At 40.8% G+C, this 19,607-nt stretch overlaps 1 protein-coding gene across 2 annotated transcripts in view; it reads left to right on the top strand.

Moving 5' to 3' along the window:
- Positions 1 to 19,607, top strand: part of AGBL1 (AGBL carboxypeptidase 1) — a 265,166-nt gene that overhangs the window by 70,016 nt on the left and 175,543 nt on the right. For both annotated transcript variants that reach the window (XM_066196254.1, XM_066196253.1), the window contains exons 16-17: positions 6,080 to 6,224; positions 9,754 to 9,907. In XM_066196254.1, the coding sequence (XP_066052351.1) occupies positions 6,080 to 6,224; positions 9,754 to 9,907 (299 nt within the window). The remainder of the gene's footprint in view (positions 1 to 6,079; positions 6,225 to 9,753; positions 9,908 to 19,607) is intronic.

The raw sequence follows: 19,607 nt of genomic DNA, 5'->3' as shown, positions 1-19,607 counted from the left end.
CCTCCTATTTCAAATGTCTCTAAATTGGTGCTGGCTCAATGTGTTACGTGCTTCCACCCTCAGAAAACAGCCACAAGTGAGATCTCACTATTAGATGCCAGGGAATATGCAGGATTCCTTTGCCCGGGAGGAAGGAGAAGGAAAAGAGAAGTAGTGTAGTGGTTTCTTCCCGTCTGGGAAGAAAAGAGCTGGATGGGATCATTGTTTTCTACAGAAAGAGTGATAAAGTATTGGAATGGTCTGCCCAGGGAGGTGGTGGAGTCACCATGTGTTTAAAAAATGTCTGGATGTGGCACTTGGTGCCGTGGTTTAGTTGAGGTTAAGGTTGAGTTGGACTCAATCTTGGTGGTATCTTCCAACCTGGTGATTCTGTGTAATTCTGTGTAATTGTTTTTCTGTTGCATACTCTGACTTTATAAGAAAGAGAGGAGCCGAGAAGCCAAAGAATGGGTTGGATATACAACAGTGGTGGAAAGGAATCCTGACAAGCTCAGTGCTGACTATCTTTGCAAGTTCCCTGTTTCAGGCTCCTTTTGCAGTGTGCCAGAGCCTCAGAAGAAAATTCCAAGTTGTTACAATTTCTGTTGTATTTTTTTTTCCAGGGTGGGAAGGGGTTGAAAGCACAGATTATCTTCTCTCAGCCTGGCATTTGTCTACAGCAATTTGAGTAGCTATTTTATTTTTTTTCAAGTACTCTTTGCTGACCTTCATGCACCTGACCTTAACCTTTTCTACCTCAAGAGCTCACATGTGTGGTGCAGTGGCTTCCCTTTACCTGTAATATCTGACTTCTCTGAGTATGGGCAGACTTTTTATGCTGGATACCATTGCAGAGGCTTTCCATATCATTAACAAGGCAGCTATTGTGCAGTGATTAAACAACAGCTGACTTCCAAGATTAAGCCATGATTGTGCAATTAAGCCTGTAATCAGATTCTTCTTCAGAATATATGAGAGAATTGTTTTATTGATTTGGAGTATTCTGTGTTTTCTAGCTGTACATTGAATTATATGTCAACATAATCATCTAGGATAAGTACTTGTTGTCTCTCATTTATTGTGTGTTCCTGGTTCTCACATATTTTTGTATACACAAGAATGTGCATGCACACACATAAATACATTTTCACCTCTACCGAAACTTTAATGTTTTTATTTCAGGGCTTATAAAAGAGCTTCTCAGTCATTAGAAGTTGTAGGGGGGAGGAATGTGAAACTTGTGGGGATGGGACTTTGTCTCAGAAGAGAAGGCGATGGGATTGCAGCAGTGATATCACACTGCCAGTATTTTATGGAAAGAGCTCATTTCAGTTCCATTCACCCTGGTCACAGGGATCCTAAGGTGGGGCTGCATATTTTGAAGGGAACTTAATCCGATTATTTTTACCAGGAGTTATTAATAAATATGGGAAAAGAGTGATACACTTTCAAAATTACAGAGGAACCCAGGGATGCCTTTAATTGCTTTTGCAGCAGGACCTTTACTGAGAGACACCCCTGAGCTGAAGGGCAGGGGAAAGAAAAGCTCATTGGTGAGATGTTTGTGTAGAGCAGGCTGGCTGATCTTTGGCATTCATCTTCCCTGAGGATGGGGTAGTTCACTCATAAAGACGAATGTTGTGGCACAGCTGTGTCACTGTGTACCTTCCTCATACGTCTCACAAGAGTTTTTATGTTGTGGAGAATACTAGCAGAGCTCTTGTCAAAAAGTAGCTGAGTGACACTTCAGCTCTATTTTATTGCCTCTCTGTGAAGTGACAGGATACACCCATGATAAACAGTTGCAGTTACAATAAGATCATCTAATTCTCTTGCTGTCTTGGCAGCTTTTATGCACTGAATAATATTCCTTTCTGGCAAATTATTTAAGGAACAATGGCAGCTGAGTGTTGAATTGGTGACAATGTGCTTGTGCCTTTGGTTTCATGGCTCATTCTAAGCACATTATCTAACCTCCAGCATTTTCAGACAGCAGTCAGGTCAGATAGTAATGAGGTACATGGAGTGTTTTGTTCTCACATCAGCACTAAAAACTTGGCTGTTTAGTGATCATAACAATGTCAGAACTAGGCCTTCTCTTTTCAGCATTTTTATAATCACATTAGATGAAATAAACATCATAACATTAGCAGGTCACTTCTCAGCTCTAATGATGTCTGTGAGAGGGTGAGACATCAGTCTCACTCTGAGAGCACCTGGCCTTTGCAGTATGACTGAAAACCTTAATGGCACAATGACTGGGGGAATATTCTACTTCAGCTGGTGTTCTGCCTGAAATATTGACAACAAAAATACCTAATCACGGATTTGCCCTTTGTAAAGGAAGGTGTGTTGTGCATTTTCTGCTTTCCAATGTGGCAGACCCCCAAAATAACAGCCATGCCCAGTAAATTGTGAAATACTGCTTTTTTATTATATGAAGGTGTTACTAAAGTATCTTGCACTTAATAACCACACTTAGAGATATAAGGAAGTCCAGATACGGAAAATGAGGACACCAAACTCCAGGTGGGAAGTATTTTGGACCAAGGGAATACATCAACAGATCGGAAGGGAGAAACATTTTACTTTCCATTTGAACTGGTTTTGAAGTGGCCCAGAAGTCTGGGGTATTGGTACTTTCTTTGGCCATTTTAGTCTAAGCTGAAAATGCCATATTCCGTCATCGAACAGTGCTTTTTACAACACTAAATGCTGCAGATAGGAAGTCTAAAGATCAGATGGCAAAGAGATACATTGTTCCTGAATCACTTGGTGTTTTTGGATTCCTCAGTTACAACCCATCTCCTTTCCTGCCTGCATCTTTGTCCAAGCTACTTCACCTGTCTATGTCTGTTTCTCCACCTACAAAGGGTGGAAAATTAGTGTCACTTATCTGCCACCCAAAGAATGGCACAGATAAATGGGGAAGCATATTTTAATCAGATAGTGTCTGCAAAGATGTTTTTAAGCTCAAAAATTATCTTGCAGAGTAAAAGAATAGTAGTATTATAATTATTATTAATTAACTCTTTGTCACTGCTGTGCTGGAAATATAATACTTGTGCATTTTTTTTTTCTGAAGGAGGGCAGCAAGCAAAGTGATTTCACAACTACGGAGTGACTGAAAGGCACAGTAGATACAGTTGGCATGGTCATTGAGAAAACTACACTTTGGTCTCTTTTTTTTTCCTTCCAATAACCAGTGTGTTGGCTTCTAGAAAGCATGAGAGACTTTCAACATGTTTTTGAAAGAGAAGACAAATAAGGTAGTGGGGACCAGATGTTGCCACAGTCTTTTATTCCTTTCCTTTCCCTCTCTTGTTACTTTAGGCTCCATGCTGATATGGTAGGGTGTTATGATGAAAAAATAGTGAGGAATTAAAAAACATCAATGTAATGGAGGAAGAAGGAAGCAATAGAGCTATTTTGGCTTGACAGCAGTAGGAGGAGAGGGAGGCACAGAGGAAAAATGTTATTTTTTTAGGTTTCTTTTAAAAATATTCAGAGCTACTGCTTGTGTGATGGATCGTGAGAAGACCAGATTATATACAGTAAAAGTACATGATCATTTACACTGCTTACACACAGGGGGTTTTTCTTTTTAATGCAAGAGTGAAGAATATTGAAGCCTCCCAAAGCCACCTGTAAGCTTCCTGTAGCTGCCAGATAGCTTGTTACAGATTGAAACAGATGTCAAGAAGTGATTCAAAAATCTGGAAGTGTCTTTTCTGGGTGGGTAGTTACGTGGAACAGCAGAGAGGCTTGGAACAAGAATGAAATGTGCTGCTGAGCAGTGCTGTGGGAGCTGTGCCTCCCTGTCCTGGGATCATGTCTGCGCAGGCAGCAGTGAGGACACTGAACTACCAGTGGAGCATCAAGGTCAAAGGTGTCTTCTGCTGCAAAACTCCTGGGTTAAAGTGGCCATTTTAGGTAGGAGAGGACACTTGCCTGCAGAATTACTGACTACAGAGGGAGAAGACTTTAGTCTGGAATGTTAGGGACAGGTGGGAATAATGTCTATATTAGATATTTAGGCAGTATCTGCCTGCAAAGATCTGCCTCCTCCCACACCTCTAACTACAAATGTGAACTTGGAGGGGAGAACTTGGAAGAATTCAGCGCTTTTGTGACCACCCTTTATGAATAAAGTGATCTAACCTTCCAGGTGACACTGAGTGTAATAGATGGAGGTGACATGAGATTTTTCCTTCTGCACCATGCAGGAAATGGTTCTTAATTATCCTTCATTGTCAAAATTAACAGGAACTATATTAAATGTCATTGTTCTGACTTCAAAAAGTCCCAGACTTTAACTGTCTATCTAGTGAAATACATATATAAATGCTAAGTACGTTTCTATATTTGTGGGTTTATTGAATTTTTTTCTCTGAGTCTCTTTGTCCAATATTAAGGTGCTTCATTTGCAAAGGAAATGTTGGGGTAAAGGTTTCAACTGAGAATGAAATCATAGGCTTTTCAGGTTGCCAGTGTGACTCAGTGTTCCTGCACTATCTATTGATCCAGTCGGTGTCACTCACCCCACATGTTCGTAACTATTGAATTCAAGTGAAAACCTGGCAGTATTGTATTGTCTCTCCCTTATGAAAAAGACCTGACTATTTTGGAGAATTTGACAAGAATAATTATCTTTTCTCTCCACCCCTTTGAATAAAAATGAACAGCAGCAAAATAAACTAGTATTGTAAAATTCGGGAGCTGAAATTACATCTTTTGGTTACCTCTTCTATTTTGCATTTTAATGCAACATTGATGATGACATTTGTCAAAGAAACTTCACAGTCCTTCAGAATCAGAAGGTTTGGCAACAGTGTAATTGGTGCAATGTGGGAAAAATATTGTTTGAAATGTACTTATGCATGCAATTTGCTCTGAGGCTTCTCCCTAAAGTGCATGATTTGCCACTTCATCTCTGCTGAAAGAAAACTTTCCTGCTCAGCCTGAAGTCATCTCTTCATCAGACTAAGTCTCCTGCAGGAGATCAGGTCCTGACACTAGACTGAGGAGCTTGCTATAAGATTTTATAGTTTTACTGAAGGCAGTGTCAAGGATTTGTGTGCTCTCTTAGACCTTGCCGGTGTTGACCAGCATCACCCAGAGCTCTGCTGTAGTGAGGCTTCTGCTCAGTCACTGCTGTGTCCCTGTTGCTGTGTCCCTGCTTTGCTACACATCCTGATCTGGATCCTGACCCATGAACTGACCGGCTGGTTGGACCCAGACCTGCCTCATCACCGCAATCTTGTCTGATGATCTGGACCCCTCTGCTGTCCCCAGGCATGCCCTGATCAGGTGCTGTGGGAGGTTACCCTGCCTTGAGTATTCCTGGCTCTTCAGTCTTCCACACCAAGCTCAGCTCCCTGTTTTTTAGGGAGCAACTGATCCTCACTGCTCCCTGAGAGGGAAAGACTCAAGTCTTCAAAAAGGAGGGATACAAAGAAATTTTCGAGTAGGTCATAACTGGCAAATCTGTGTGCCGTCACTTCTCCTTCATGCCCAGTCTCTACCCAAACCCACTCTCCTCTTCTTCCTACTCAGCAAAGTGCCTTTGTTGTTATCTGAAATATTTTTATGTATGTCCTATTTATTTTTATTCCTGAAATATCACTTTTCTTCCTGTGGTGGAAACTGAATAGTTGGTTTGGTAGGGTATTTTTGAAATCTTCAGGCTTTTTGCAGTATTTTCTCATGGTATTGTTCAGGGCTGTGAATAGGAACTGCATCTGTGAGCAAGATAATGTGGATATCTGAAGAAATGCAGCAGTTTTGGCTGAATGTATAGTTTAAATCTGTCTGAACTCTACTATATGAGCTACTATTAGCTGACTGCTTCTTTATTTGCATCTTAACAAAACGAAGCATTAATGGACCTTATTTTCCTAGGGGAGGGCTCCCATCCCTCAGCAGCACGTGACTGGCTGTGCCCTGCACTGCCACGTGCAGTTCTGCCTCCTAATTCCCTGCTGGGCTTTGTGTCCTCTTGTGTGGATGCCTCTCTGAATGCTTATTTTTCTCCTGGCTGCTTCAAATGCACATCTAGAAGCGAAAAGCATTTGCTTTCCTCCTCTTTCTCTTCTTCCAGAAACCACTACCGCTGCAGGGCAGCTGCAGGAGGAGGTGTGAGAGGAAGATTCTACTACACCCTCACCTTCAGCATCAAGTTCCCTCACAAAGATGATATCTGCTACCTGGCCTACCACTACCCCTACACCTACTCCACAATGATGGTAATTCTGACATGTTCACCTAGATATGATAAAGGCCCTGAGAGGTTGGAGCTGCTTGGGTAGGTGCAGGTTTTGGGATGACACAGAGGATTGCTTTCACGCCTCCTCATCCCTGGGAGTGTTCAGGGTCAGGTTGGATGGGGCTTTGGGCAACCTGGCCTAGGGAAAGGTGTCCCTCCCCATAGTAGGGGGGTTGGAAAGAGATGATCCTTAAGGTGCCTTCCCACTAAACCATTCTGTGATTGTGATGGTGAAATTGCCTTGTTACATCAGCAGCTCCTGCCAGCTGTAAAGCCCAGAATGCTGTAGAAGAAAAGAAATTTCTCTGTGGGACAAGCTGAGCACAAACCATTAGTGCTTAGAGCAGTCATAATACAAACCAAAGGTGTCTCCACTCACTTGGGATGGTAGGATCCTCCTCCTGACAGGCTGGGAAGCAGGGGACTAAACCTAGTGACAACTCAGCTGTGCTTGCCTGATCCTCCTCCTGACACAAGGTAACACCCGAGCTTTCAGAACTGCACCCAGTGTTACCAAGCTGCTGGACCTCCTCTGATACTTTACCAGGTCTTTCCTCGGTCCCAGCTGAAGTGTCAGTAGGAATTTGTGACACTCCCACCCATGCTGTCAGTACAGAAACTAAAAGAATACAACTCCAAAGCATAAATTTAGTTATTGGGGTTTATTTTGCTGGGCACGGGTTTATTTTCTGCAGCCTTTTCTGTGGAAAGGGGTTGGTGGTAAGGGAATTTTCTGGGAAATGCATCCAATGTGCTTCCTCCATAATTGATGTAGGGGAGACCAGAGTCTGAAGGGGAGATAGGATGAAAGAAGTGAAATGATAGTTCTGGGAGAAGCTTTGCTTTGATGCTGAAGATGAGAACGATGGTACTGCAGATGAAACCATGCTGCTCCAGCAGATCAATTTCCTTTCCTTCTCACCTCAGTTTCCATTATCAACACATTTTGTTTTGGGCAATACATGCTGGTGTGGGTTGGTGGAGTTTGAGCACCCTGTTTTGTATAATCCTATCAGTTTGCCACCACCAGGTGCTGGAGGCTGTGTTTTCCAGGGGAGTGTCCCCCCCCAGGACTTGCTGTGCTGCCCGGCATGCCAGCAGAATTAGGCTTAGGTTGGTTCCCACCTCAAAAAAGCCTCTTGTCAACTGTTTTGCATCCCATTATAGACATTCAAAGAAACTGCTTCCAGTATCTGGAAGAAGGCCAGTCCAGCCTTCAGTCCAAAATATGTCTGTCAGCTCACTTCTCATCAGCACCTCACCAGTTACTCCTAAAATTCTGTGGGGAAGGGTGTATGCTCCTGTGGTGGGGTTTGACCTTTAGCTCTGTATGCACAAATGTCTACAGTCTGAAGGGTAAAAAACAAATGCAATACTGAAGAATTGGTTGGACTTATTCATGACCATACATTTCACACAAATGCAGTGCCTCATCATTATTTCACTGTTATTGATTTCTATCTTCTGCTGGCACAAAGCAAGAGAGACTTGGAGAGTTTGTGTGCTCTGGGAATCACTGAAAATCTCACCTGCTCCTCAATGAATAGAATAGAGAGGAAAAAGATGTTATTCCTAAGCTTACAGGACCAGGTCTTTAAATATTTCACTGTCTCTTCAAATAAAATGCTCATTGAAGTTAAAGGGAATTTTGCCCCAGGAAAAGTTTAAATGAACTCAGACACAATAAGGACCATAAAGTTTGGCAAATGGGAGTTATGGGTGGAAAAGGTTGATTGTCCTGTCCACCTCTAGCCAAAGCAAAATCACTACTTCTAATAATTCTGAACGGCTTCTTTGCTTGGGCTAATTTAAAATGTCAAGTGATACACTACACACATTCCAATTTTACTTTTATTTCCACAGTAAATAAACTAAATCAGGTTTCTGCATCAGTAGATTGCATTTTACAGCATTTGTCCACTGGTGAAGTGTGTTGGTTTTACATATCAATAATAAATTAAAAATCATTATGAACCCAAGGGCTCAATTAAATACATAGTGCTTTGGGAAAGAAGAAAAACTTGAATATGGAGTTAGTAATTTTAAAATGTTTTAAAAGATCATATATATTTAATGGTTATAGGCATATTTGCAGGAAATATTGCAGAATCCTATTTGAACTGGATACACTCTGCAGTTCATTACTTCTTGTCCATTAGTAATTAAGTTTCTTTTATAAACAGTAATTTATCTCTTTTTACATCACAGTATTAATTGTTTTGATATCTAGCTCAAATCTCTGTGGTATCTGTACCCAATTAAGTTTCACTGGGTATCAAGAACATAAGTAAACGATGATATTGAGTTCTCTGTATCCACGTGAGATTGTTAAATGCATCCAATAATTGAATTTACTTTATAGAGCTGTATTTTAATTGTTTTATAACATAGCTGACTGTAAATTTCAGTTCTGTCTTTACATGGCTCCATTTCCCAACCCTGGGAAATCTGTCTGAAACACGGTGAGCCTCCAGGTTTGAGGAATAGGAATGTGGTGTCCCATAAAAGTGGATTAAAATATAACTCTGACTTACACAGACAAACCATCACCCTCTGAGGGTCACTGAGCGAACTGATGTGTTTTAGTTATTATCAGGACAAGTGTGCTCACTGCACCTATTCCCACCAGCTGGAACTGGAGTTCCACAACACCCAGCAACACCCTGCAGTGGCATTACTCACACTCACCAATTGCAATGCAAACAGAGAACTACACTTCATCTGGTGTGTGGGTGACAAGTGGCTCCGTGTCTAATGAGCCGATCGTAATTTGTTCCAAAAAGTCTTTCTTCTGAGCTGCCAGTTCTTTTTCTCAAATTTCTCAAGAAGCTGTTGGACTTTAGAATTGTTTGAAACTGTCATAAACTTTGGGGGTGGGGAGAAAAATCTCCCTTTTTAAATAACTTCTTGGAAAGACACTCCTCAAATTTCCCACTACTGATAGTACAAAATGTTGTTTCGATATAAACTTTTTGGCTGCCTCTGATACGGAGTTGTCACTGAGTTTCACTGGCATGTGCTTGACAGCTAAGCAATCAATCCTGTAAATGTTCAAAATTGGTGAGTTTTCTCACATTTCTACAAAACCCTTATTAAAATATCAAGAGTAAATGCTTCTCTTTTGGATTTCATGTATGCATAGAAATTTCATTATGCTAACTAAAGCACCTAGGAACTGTTCAGGCAATATCATAGAATAGTTTGGGCTGGAAGGGACATTTAAAGGTCATCTGGTCCAACGCCTCTCCAACAGAAAGGGACACCCTCAAGTAGATCATGATATAAAAATAAATATTCTGTGCAGCCTCAGTGAACTGGGATGTATTGTGAATGGCTTGTGCATATTTGTGGGATGTAAAAGGTGATGATATTAACTGGCAGAAGAGAGGAGCTGGGAAGTTAGCAATATATGAAATTAGTATCAAAAATAATGCACAGCTACTTGAATAAAATCAGGTTCTATAGACTGTGAACTCCTTTGTAAATCTGCTTCCTTGCTTCTTTTTCAGTCCCATCTTGATATCTTGGAACAAAACAGGAACCCTAAGAAGGTTTACTGGAGGCAGCAGACACTCTGCCAGACTCTAGGAGGAAATCCGTGCCCATTGCTCACAATCACTGCCATGCCTGAGTCTAAAAACAGAGATGACCTGGAGCAATTCTGTGAGTAGCCCAGTGAAGCATTAAAAACAATGCTGGTGACTTATGCTCCTGTCAGCAGTGACAATAACAACCTCTTTCGTGAACATGCTGATTTTCTTGTCTTTCTGATTTTGGAAAAAGGAATATAAATATGAGGAATAGCCAATTATGTTGCTCTTTAAAAATTACAGGTTTCCATGGAGGAGGGAGGAGAGCTGATACCATTTTGTACTTCTAATTTCCCTTCAATGATGCAAAGCATTTGAAAAGTTCAAAATAAAATATCTGCTAGAGCAAAAAACTGTGAAATAACTGAATCAACAAATTTTTTTTCTGTATTTTATGTTTTCTACTAAAATTATTTATTTATTTTGAAATCTTACATTTGAAAAAAAACCCACCCCAAACCAAGATAACTCATTCCCAGCTGGACCAGCAATTGAAGTGTTCTGGTGAAGTTCCAGCTCCTCCAGTGTGCCCAGTAGATCCATCTGGACACAATATAGCTTTTTGCATTCTGTCTGAGACCATACTGATGATGTACTGTTTAATAGTAAATATTTTAATTGCCATTTTATATCTAGAGCTGGTTATTTTTCACTGTGAGAGCCAAAAATTTAGACCTTCAGTGGCCTTGATGAACAAGATTAAGATATGCATGTTTCTGTAACTCAACAAGTGATAAGATTCGGATTAGCATCACATTGGGTTAGCTTTGATTTTAGAGTCTAAATCATTAACTAATATGTAGCTTGATTTTTTTCTGAAATGAGGAACAAGGTATAAACTGAAATTTTTTTATCTCTTCAAACATAACACAAGTTGAGGCCTTTGAGGCTTGTGAATATTTAAATTGCCTTAAGATCTTTTTGGATGTTGAAGGTTTCATTACCTCACTTAGATCTTAGGCTAGAAGAATCCAAAGGGATTCTGTGACATGAACCACAGTTCTCATTGCAGATTTCTTCTAAACTAAAAGGGAGCTGAAATATGAGAGCTGGTGAAAGTTATTGCCATCCTTTTTGGTCCAGGTTTAGATCAGGGTGACTGCAGTTATGCTGACATTACAATGTAATCATCCACAGCTCATACCGTTTTTACTGTAATAACTTGATGACAAATTCATATTTTACCCTGTATTAGCAAATTTATATCATGAACATGCTTTTCTCAGTTGAAATATTCAAGCAAAATACCCAAGTACAGGCTGCATGGGGAATTTATAATGTGCATGCAGATGCACAGCTTTAATTGTGGTTGTCCATGCCTGGCTTGAAGAGAGAATTCTTGCCCTTAAGCACATTTTTTTTCTGTGGTAATTATGATACAGAAAACCAGTGGCTGGGAGCTGGGGAGGGGGAGGATGGTTATCACTTACCTGTGGCACATGGCAGGTGATCACCTGGTCAGATGCTATTTGCTGACACCTCATGGCAGAAGGTCTCAAAAGGGCAACTAAAAATAAGTGGGAATACTTTATTTGAGGACTGGAGCCATCTGGAAGGGGCATGCAGTGAACAAGGTTTTTTTTCCCAAGTGACAAGTCCTTTCCAATGGTGGTGCAAAGCAAAAGCTGAGCTAGCATTTGACTTTATTTAAGCAAGGCCTTGGAGTGAATCAGTCACATGAAGAGTCAATATCCTAAACATTGGACTTTTGCTCTTTTGGCTTTGAAAGGACTTTCTCAAAGGAGTGTTTTACCATAGCAAAGAAAAAAAAAAACCACCAAAAAACCCCCAAAATAAACACAACAATTTCAAGAAATATTGTGATATAAATGTGACCATGTTGGGACGCATGGCCATTTTCTGAAGCACTGTATTCTCAGAGTATATTCTGAGTATATTCTGCTTCTTGCAAGCGTTAGAAGAGAGCCTGGCAGGTTTTCAAAGGTTGTTAATCTGTCTGCAGAGACAAGGCTTGGCTTGCTTATTCAGCCCAGGTTTGCTGAAAGATTCATAAGGCATCTATGAACAATTTCAACAGATACTGTTTCTGAATGCTTCAGACTGTTTAATATACTGCATCTAGGTTCAAACCCCAATTATGTGGCTTAAGTCCTCTTTTTTGTCAAAAGAAATGGATATCTCCTGCCTTGTGACAATACATGAAGCCAGTGGGAGCTTGTAGTTCTCCCTGAAATGCCATGAAATCCTGTGCCACTAAACCCTTCCTCTGAATCCTTGCACTACAATAAGATTCCAGACTTCCTACCCATGAGCCCATGGAACTCAATCAAAACAGAACACATAGAAACCCCAGCTGTCAACTGAAAAAGAAATTTTTTTGGGGGAAAGACATTGTCAAGTAACCACAGTTTCACTCAAGTTTTCAAGACTGTAAAAGTAAACACCAATACTCTTAAGTGATGAAAATATTTATTGTTTTATCAAATGGAAGAACAGCAAGGCAGCACAACATGTTTTATGCTGTGGGGATGCCTGTAGGCAAATCTGAATAATCATGTATGTGCTTATTTTGTTTGAGTAGCTTGGATAATTATGGCTTTTGGGGATGCACTTAGTCTAATTTCTGCTGCTTTGTGTGGCTTTGATCAGCAGTTACTTCTCAGTTTCCTCATTTTGTATGACATAGCCATCTTTCTGTGAAGTGTTTTGGCTGAAGGAAGGACCTGTTTGTCAATGTTTTCCATGCTAAAAACATAACTCAAGAGCAACAACTTAGAGCTAAATATGAAGAGACCAAAGGGTGGAGGATTTCCCTGCAATAAATCCCATGGCTTTGTACAGTCTCCATGCATGGGAATTTCAGCTTGAGAAGGAACGTGAAGTACCGGCACTGGGGAACTTGGCACATGGATAATGAATGAAAATGGACTGCCCTTGTTTTTTCCTTCTGGTTCAGAGCAATGTATAGTTTTCATGAGCTATAGTCATTTTGATTTCCTATCAAATTTATATTGCCTTTGTTACCTGTGTTAATCTGTACCATGAGAGTTTCTTTTCAGCAACGCCAGTGACAAAAATCTCACCAGGAATTTGTAGCTCCTGCACATTATCATACTGAAATAGTCTAAATCTTTCTCAGGTATAGACACGTAGGGATAAGGAAACATCACAGATAAAGAGGCATTGGGTGGGTGAGGAGTACTGGGAAGGCAGCAGGGTCAGCCTGGTAGGAGTGCGGTGCAAAGGAGTTACTTTGTATTGGAAGTGCCCAGGGAGAGGGAGGGCATGGCATCCTCTGTGTCAGCTGTGCTTTACTTCCCTTCCTCAACTCTTTCAGATTGCTCTTGTCAGGCTTTTGATTAATGTGGTTCTAGGATGGTTAAATTTGTCTGAGTTAAATTTATTAACGTGCACCTTGTTAATAGGAAGCACAAGCCATGCTGGAGGAAAGAAAAATGGGCTACTTCTTTCCTTCATTATGCCTTGTTTGTGTGAGGCTTTGATATTCACTTAAGGCTCCTTTCTCCTTCCTCTCTTTATACCTGCCCTTTATATGACAGTGGTGTACTGAATAATTTTATTAAATATTCCGTTCTGAAACTGATACAAAGACAGAAAGAGGTGAGCTGGGAACTCTTTGGCTTCCTGTGCTTTTACTCTCATTCATGCAACCACTCAGCTCCAATCAGCACAACCTCCACTCAAACTTGATCCCTGTCTCTGGGTACCTGGGGCTGGTCAGTGGTCCCTGCTGGGCTTTGCAGCTCCATAGACTTGAACAAATTGAAATTGAGAGGGTCTATTTTGATTCTTGAGGTTTCTATTTAACTTTAAACTTGCCCTTCCTGCCATCAGATGAAGAAGACTCAGCATCCAGCCAATACAGATGTCTTTAATACCCATCCTAACTGCAATATCCTCCATGGTCTTGTGATAAAGGTAAAATCATTCTGACTGTGTGTGGGTGACATTATTTCTGGCTGTGTTAGGTCTGTCTGGTGAGTGTTAAAGGGACTTTTGAAGGGAGAGCAATTCCCAACGTCTTTCAGAGCATTCTCAAATAAATGCAGAAACAAGGAGAATGATGAAACTTCCAAATCCTGGTGCCAGCTTCCTGTTTGTTGAATTAATAGGTGTTTGCAGAGCTCTGATTTTCTCCAGTTTGTCACACACACAGAGCCCAGTGAAGGCAGTGTTAGCAGCATGTATGTGTACTCAGTAATAGTTTGCAAACTCTTACTTCACAGTATTATTTATGCATGTGTGCAGTGTGTAACTCCCCTAAACTCCCTGGCAGACAGCTGAATAGACCCTGCAAGCAGTAGGATACTGTTGTAAGTGACAGAGCAAATGGACAGATTAACTCTTCAAAGAAGTGTAAGGAAAATATCTAAACACTGATGCACAGGCAATGATAAAATTATCTTCTTGTTAAGAAAGTAAAGGACAGTGATATGTTGCTACTGTTAACAGAGTGGTGGAATTAAAACCACCAAAAGCAAAATAACTGGTCAGAAAAGAACAGTGTACACTTTATGTTGCCATGTGGGTGTTTTTCAGGAGGTGTTTCCTGGCTGAACCCTGAGTTGGGGTGGATTTGCTCTCACCTTTATGTAGAGAAGGGAAGGGGCAGGACACCTCTGAGGTGTGATGGAGTGTAGGTGCCTTTCTGGTTAGTGCTAACACAGAGTAATGACTCAAACAGTCCCCAAGGAATTGCACAACTCTCTTCATGGCTGATTGTCCTGTTGTCAGCCCCATTAATAATAGTGATTATTCAGTGTGTTGTGTGTATTTCAGAGTCAACACACCTAATGAGTGTCCTTTTAGCCATGGGTAGCATTATAGATCTGAATTTTGTGGTTTAAAGTTAACCCAAATTGTCCCAGATAATTACCAGCAGAGGTGAGGGAAATTAAACAAAAAATGACACCAACAAATGGATTTACATCTGTAATATCTGTCACTTTGAGTTGCTCTTCTGTCATCATGTGTCCTCTTTATGCATGGCTGAGGAAACCATTATGAATATTGTCAAAGAAAGATAATGACACCTGCTTATCTTAAATGTTGTCTCCTGGGGATTTGAAGCACATTTTTTGTCTAGGCATGTTTCTGAAGAAAGATAGAGCAATGTTTTTGGTATAGATATGATAGGATGCTCATACCATTGAATCTGCAGATGCTCCTGGAGCTGAAATGAGGGATAAAGTGAGACTGATGAGGTGTCTTTACCTGGTCTCATCTTAAGGCTATGGAATAAAAAAGGCACAGTTTCTGGGAAAAGCTATTCTAGCATTTCTCAATTTGCGTGTATAAGCTATTTAGATGGATGTTTTGCAACTTTGATCTTTTTTCAGGAAGGAACAAACCCTTTACCTTTAAATATAAATTGCAGCAAAGAGCAATTCCTGAGCAAAGAACAGCAGAGGATGTGAATTGCAGGGGCCACTTATGCAGGATACTGGGAAATAATGATCATGTGGAAAATGTACACAGTTTAATTAAGCACATTGATTAAATCAATATGACTCAAACAGCTTAGTGCTCCAATCAGCTTAATCTCATTAAATGTAATTCAGGCCTCAATAATTGATTAATAATGCATTATAGTTTATGAATTATTGACTCCGAGTTATTATAACTGTGCCTGCTCCCCGTGTGGCAGCCAGTGTTGCATGTTAATTATGAAAGTCTCAAGCTCTCTTGAATAACTTTTTCAAACCTGGGGATGGCACATCTAGTGAAACAGGGATCAAATTAGTTCAACACCTTATTGGAGTCAGTCCTCCCCAAAGGAAACTGCATTCCTTAAAGGAAGCTCTCGTCTAATAATGTTGAAATAAGGAGGTAGAATGACCTGCTTTGATTGGTAATGATCTTTTCAGCAGGCAGAAGGGGCTGCCTGTAGCAATTCATCTGGAGTGCTAACCTGGCATTGTGCTGGCTGGAAGCAGCTCACACCAGCAAGCACATCTGCTCCTCACTGTTACTGCAAGAGATCCTCCCTCCAGCACACATGCAAACAGCACAGGCACTGCTGATGGACCCTCAGGTCACATATGTCTGCCAAATGGGGACCAATCCACACACCCAGAATGGCCTGGGTGCTGACTGGTTTCTGTGGAAAAGTCTGATAGGCTTTTAGAATGACATTTCCACAGTGCTCATGCCATACAAGAAGAAGAATTGCTGCTGTTGATGATAATCTCAGGAGAGAAACCCAGAACTGAAGAAAACCCCTGCTCCTTGGGTGGTCCACCATTATATGGCAATTCTACTGAATGGGAACAGAAGGTGTTACCTCTGACAGACTGTTTTTATAGCTTTCTAGGTACTTAATGTGGACCAAATTGCAATCTTATGCAGAAAGTGTCCACCAGCATTACATTTCCTTCAAGTGTTCTGTTTACAGATGTTCTGCTTTTTGCTTTCATCAGTTCTCTATCTCTTCACCTTATTCATGATTATGGTTAAAAGTGAACAGATTTTACTGTGTATAGAAATTGATTGAGATTATTATAGAAGACTGGAGAAAAACATTTTTTCTTTATCCTTGCATCTGCAATAATGAGGTTCATGTCTTTGTATTCTTTTGATTTGAAGATTTTCTCCTAATTTGCAGGGTTTCCAGGCAGAGGTGCTGATTTCTCTCTCACTTTGTACCAAACACTTTGTTTTTGGTGACAGGAAGAGTCAGCTGTTGTGAAAACTGTTATCCTGCTTTAATGCAGCAGTGAAGAAAGGCTGAATAAAATTGTCATGTGTTTTACCGTGCTAAATAATTACAGAATTGAGAATATGTTTTTTTCCACTTGAATAGACAGTTTCTCAAGCTTCTGAAGCCAAAGCAATGCTCTCCAGTTATGCAACACTGATGGTGTGTGCTGAAATTTTTCAAGATTGTCTTTCAATTTCAAACACCTCTCCTACTTTTTCTTTCTGATATCCCAGTCACAACAGTGTTGGCAGCTCCTTGCAAAAAGAGCAGACAAATTTCTGCAAAACTATGCTCCTGTTTGAGTATCCAGCCTGCTGCCATAAAGATGGAAGCTGGTGGAATAGAATATGAAATTTGTGAGACAGACACATGGTTGTCTGCAGGCTGAGACCAGTATTTTTCATGATGTATAAAAAATGCTCTTTGAATCCCAGAGTTTGGTGGAGCTGACTCTGCCAGCACAGCTTTGACACTGTGGTCAACCTTCTGTGAGCTTGGCAAAATGCATATTAATATATTGAATTCCAGCAGTCAAGGCAGCAAGGAATGAACAGCAAACACTGAACAAGGATGCTAAATCTGGGCTTTGAAGCAGAGACAATCACAGTGTTTTTAGCAAAGAGAGAAAGTAAATATTAGGGTAATCTCTCATTCTGTCCCACCCTCTGCCTAATGCAGCATGATGGCAGAATAAGCACCTTAAATGAGATTATTTGTAGTGTTCTTCGTTCAGCTGCCATGTTTAAAATAAAATTCCTTCTGAAATTTAGATTTTTTTCTGAGCTGTCTCTGCTTACAGGATAGAGAAGAAAATTCTGTAGCACTTTTTTCAGCACTTGTTCAGCTGCCTTTCCTTCTTTGATTTATAACAGTCTTATTTCTGCCGCAAGAGACTTATAACCTTTGCATTCCTTTCTAGAGAAGATTAAAGGCAGAATTTTCTGGAACATAAGTTATCAATATCTTCTTGGTTGGTATGAACTTGGGCTAGAACATCAGGAGCTGGGTTTGATGATCGTTGTGGGTCCCTTCCAGCTCAAGATATTCTATGGTTCTCTCGGCAGTGCTTAAGGCTGGCAATGCTCCAGACTCCCAGAACATAACAGCCTTTTCTGATACACTAATGAATTAAACATCTTCAAAAATCCAAATTAGCATATCTTAGTCATAATTATTTTATTTCTTGATTGGTTTGTCAAGTGCCTTAGAAGGGTCTTCTCACAGAAGTGTGGTACTACTTGTATTTTTGCTACAAGACATTGAAAAATATCAATGAAACTGGAAATGGTTTGATTATATGTGTTTCTTATACTGCTTTGGAAATTTATAGGCAGCTGCTTGGAATATGCCTGTCTTACGACACCCCAGGACCAGTTCTCATTGCAGTAGACCTGCCAGCTTCTACAGGAGTGCTAGGTTTCCCAAATTCTTGTCTTAACAGGAGGGGGAAAAAATAATCCTCTTTCCCTTAGGCAGAAACAGTTCGTGAGAAACCTGCGGGTGTTGTGTTTGCAATGACCAATCAAGGTATTGAAATACAGCCCAGCAGAGCCCCCAGGCACCTCTTACTCCCTCAAATGGTGAACAAGCATTAAACTGCTACTGGCTTTCTATTATCAACTTCAAATTACAAAAAAATCCCACCCAGATCAGTGTGCTTCTGTGAGTGGCACATTTCCCATGCCTGGCCATAAATCCTAGTCATGTAGAGTCCTGTGGGACATGTGCTAAAAGGTCACCGCAGTACTGTGTACGTCAGTCAGAGAAGCATTTGAATTGAGGTAAATCTCTCCTCGATGTGGCAGAGATGGGCTGTGAGAGCGAGGACATAATTTTAGGGTCAGATTGTCACTGGAGATTGAATATTGATAGGAGAAATGTGCTTATTATGGTGTGAGGAGTCAATGGTTGTGTCTCAAAGTATAAGTGAAGGTCAGGAAGGGGTTCCTGCATCTGGTCACAATATTGCCCAGCTGGTCACGTGCCATATTACACAGGTGGCTGTTTTTCACAAATCAGAAGGTGTGGAGCATGTACTGATGTATAAAGTGGGTTGTCTTGAAGGCAGTTGGGTTTTCTCCTGGGCACCTGTGTTAAAACGCTTCTGGTCAGTAGTGCTGACGGTGTGGATGGTGGGGCAGTCTGTGGATCACTCTTGCTCCTTGAATTAAAAGGTCAGTAAGAAGTTCCTCAGGTTCAAGCCTTCTGTAAGGTAAGAAATTGGCATTTTGTAACAGTAGAAATGTGGCCAGTTGTTCTCCTTTCTGTTTGGTTGTACCTCCTCATTGATAACTGCTAGGCAAGCTGTGATCAGAGAGCTGGGAGCAGGACAGCTGGCAGGTTGGCCTTGTAGAAGAGTAATCCATGGCTGGAAATCTTGGGGGATGTAGCACATGTACCAGCTGCTGTCAGACCCACACAACCACTCCTGCCATCTCAGAGAGCAGTTTTTGTTTCTGGTTCAATATTTTTTTCTTTTCTGTTCCAGAAAAGCTGTGGTGATGCACAGATTGAGGTAGATACACATTGCTTTCTGATGCCTGACGATCTTGTGGGAACAAACTATTTTGGATTTCAAGATTGGGCAGACTTGGCAAAAAGTGGGGTCTGCCACTCTTCTAGCAAACCATTGCTTTTAGTTTGGGAGCTCAGCTCGGGCACAGTTTGTCAAGTCTTGCACAGTTTGTGTTAAAGAATTGCTAGGCTGTGACAGAACCCAGAGTGTGTCCTGCTAACAGGGAACTCTGCTACTCTGAGGTAGAATTTTTGTGATCCTGTGATTCTTGAATTTCTCACTCCAACAATAGGCTTCAGCTTGCACAGGCAAACCCTTCCTCAACACCCAGAACTAACAGACTGTTGGGAAACAGTGTGGGTGGCGTTGTAACTTTCATGTTGCTTTCACCTTTATCCTTCCAAACTGAGAACTTTCTTGATGCTTTTAAATCTTGGCTGACTGGTTTGGAGAGACTGTCTACTGCATCTGACTTGAAAATAGAAAAGTCATTCAGCTGATACCTCAAGGCTTTGAAAACTTTCTGGAAAACAACAATCTAATTTCTGGATTTAATGTTCCAAGCTATGCATTTTT

Source organism: Chamaea fasciata, unplaced genomic scaffold, assembly GCF_029207755.1.
Source record: "Chamaea fasciata isolate MVZ Bird 193981 ecotype frontalis unplaced genomic scaffold, bChaFas1.0.hap1 SCAF_14, whole genome shotgun sequence".
Lineage (NCBI taxonomy): Eukaryota > Metazoa > Chordata > Aves > Passeriformes > Sylviidae > Chamaea > Chamaea fasciata.
This window is presented reverse-complemented; position numbering and strand designations above follow the sequence as displayed.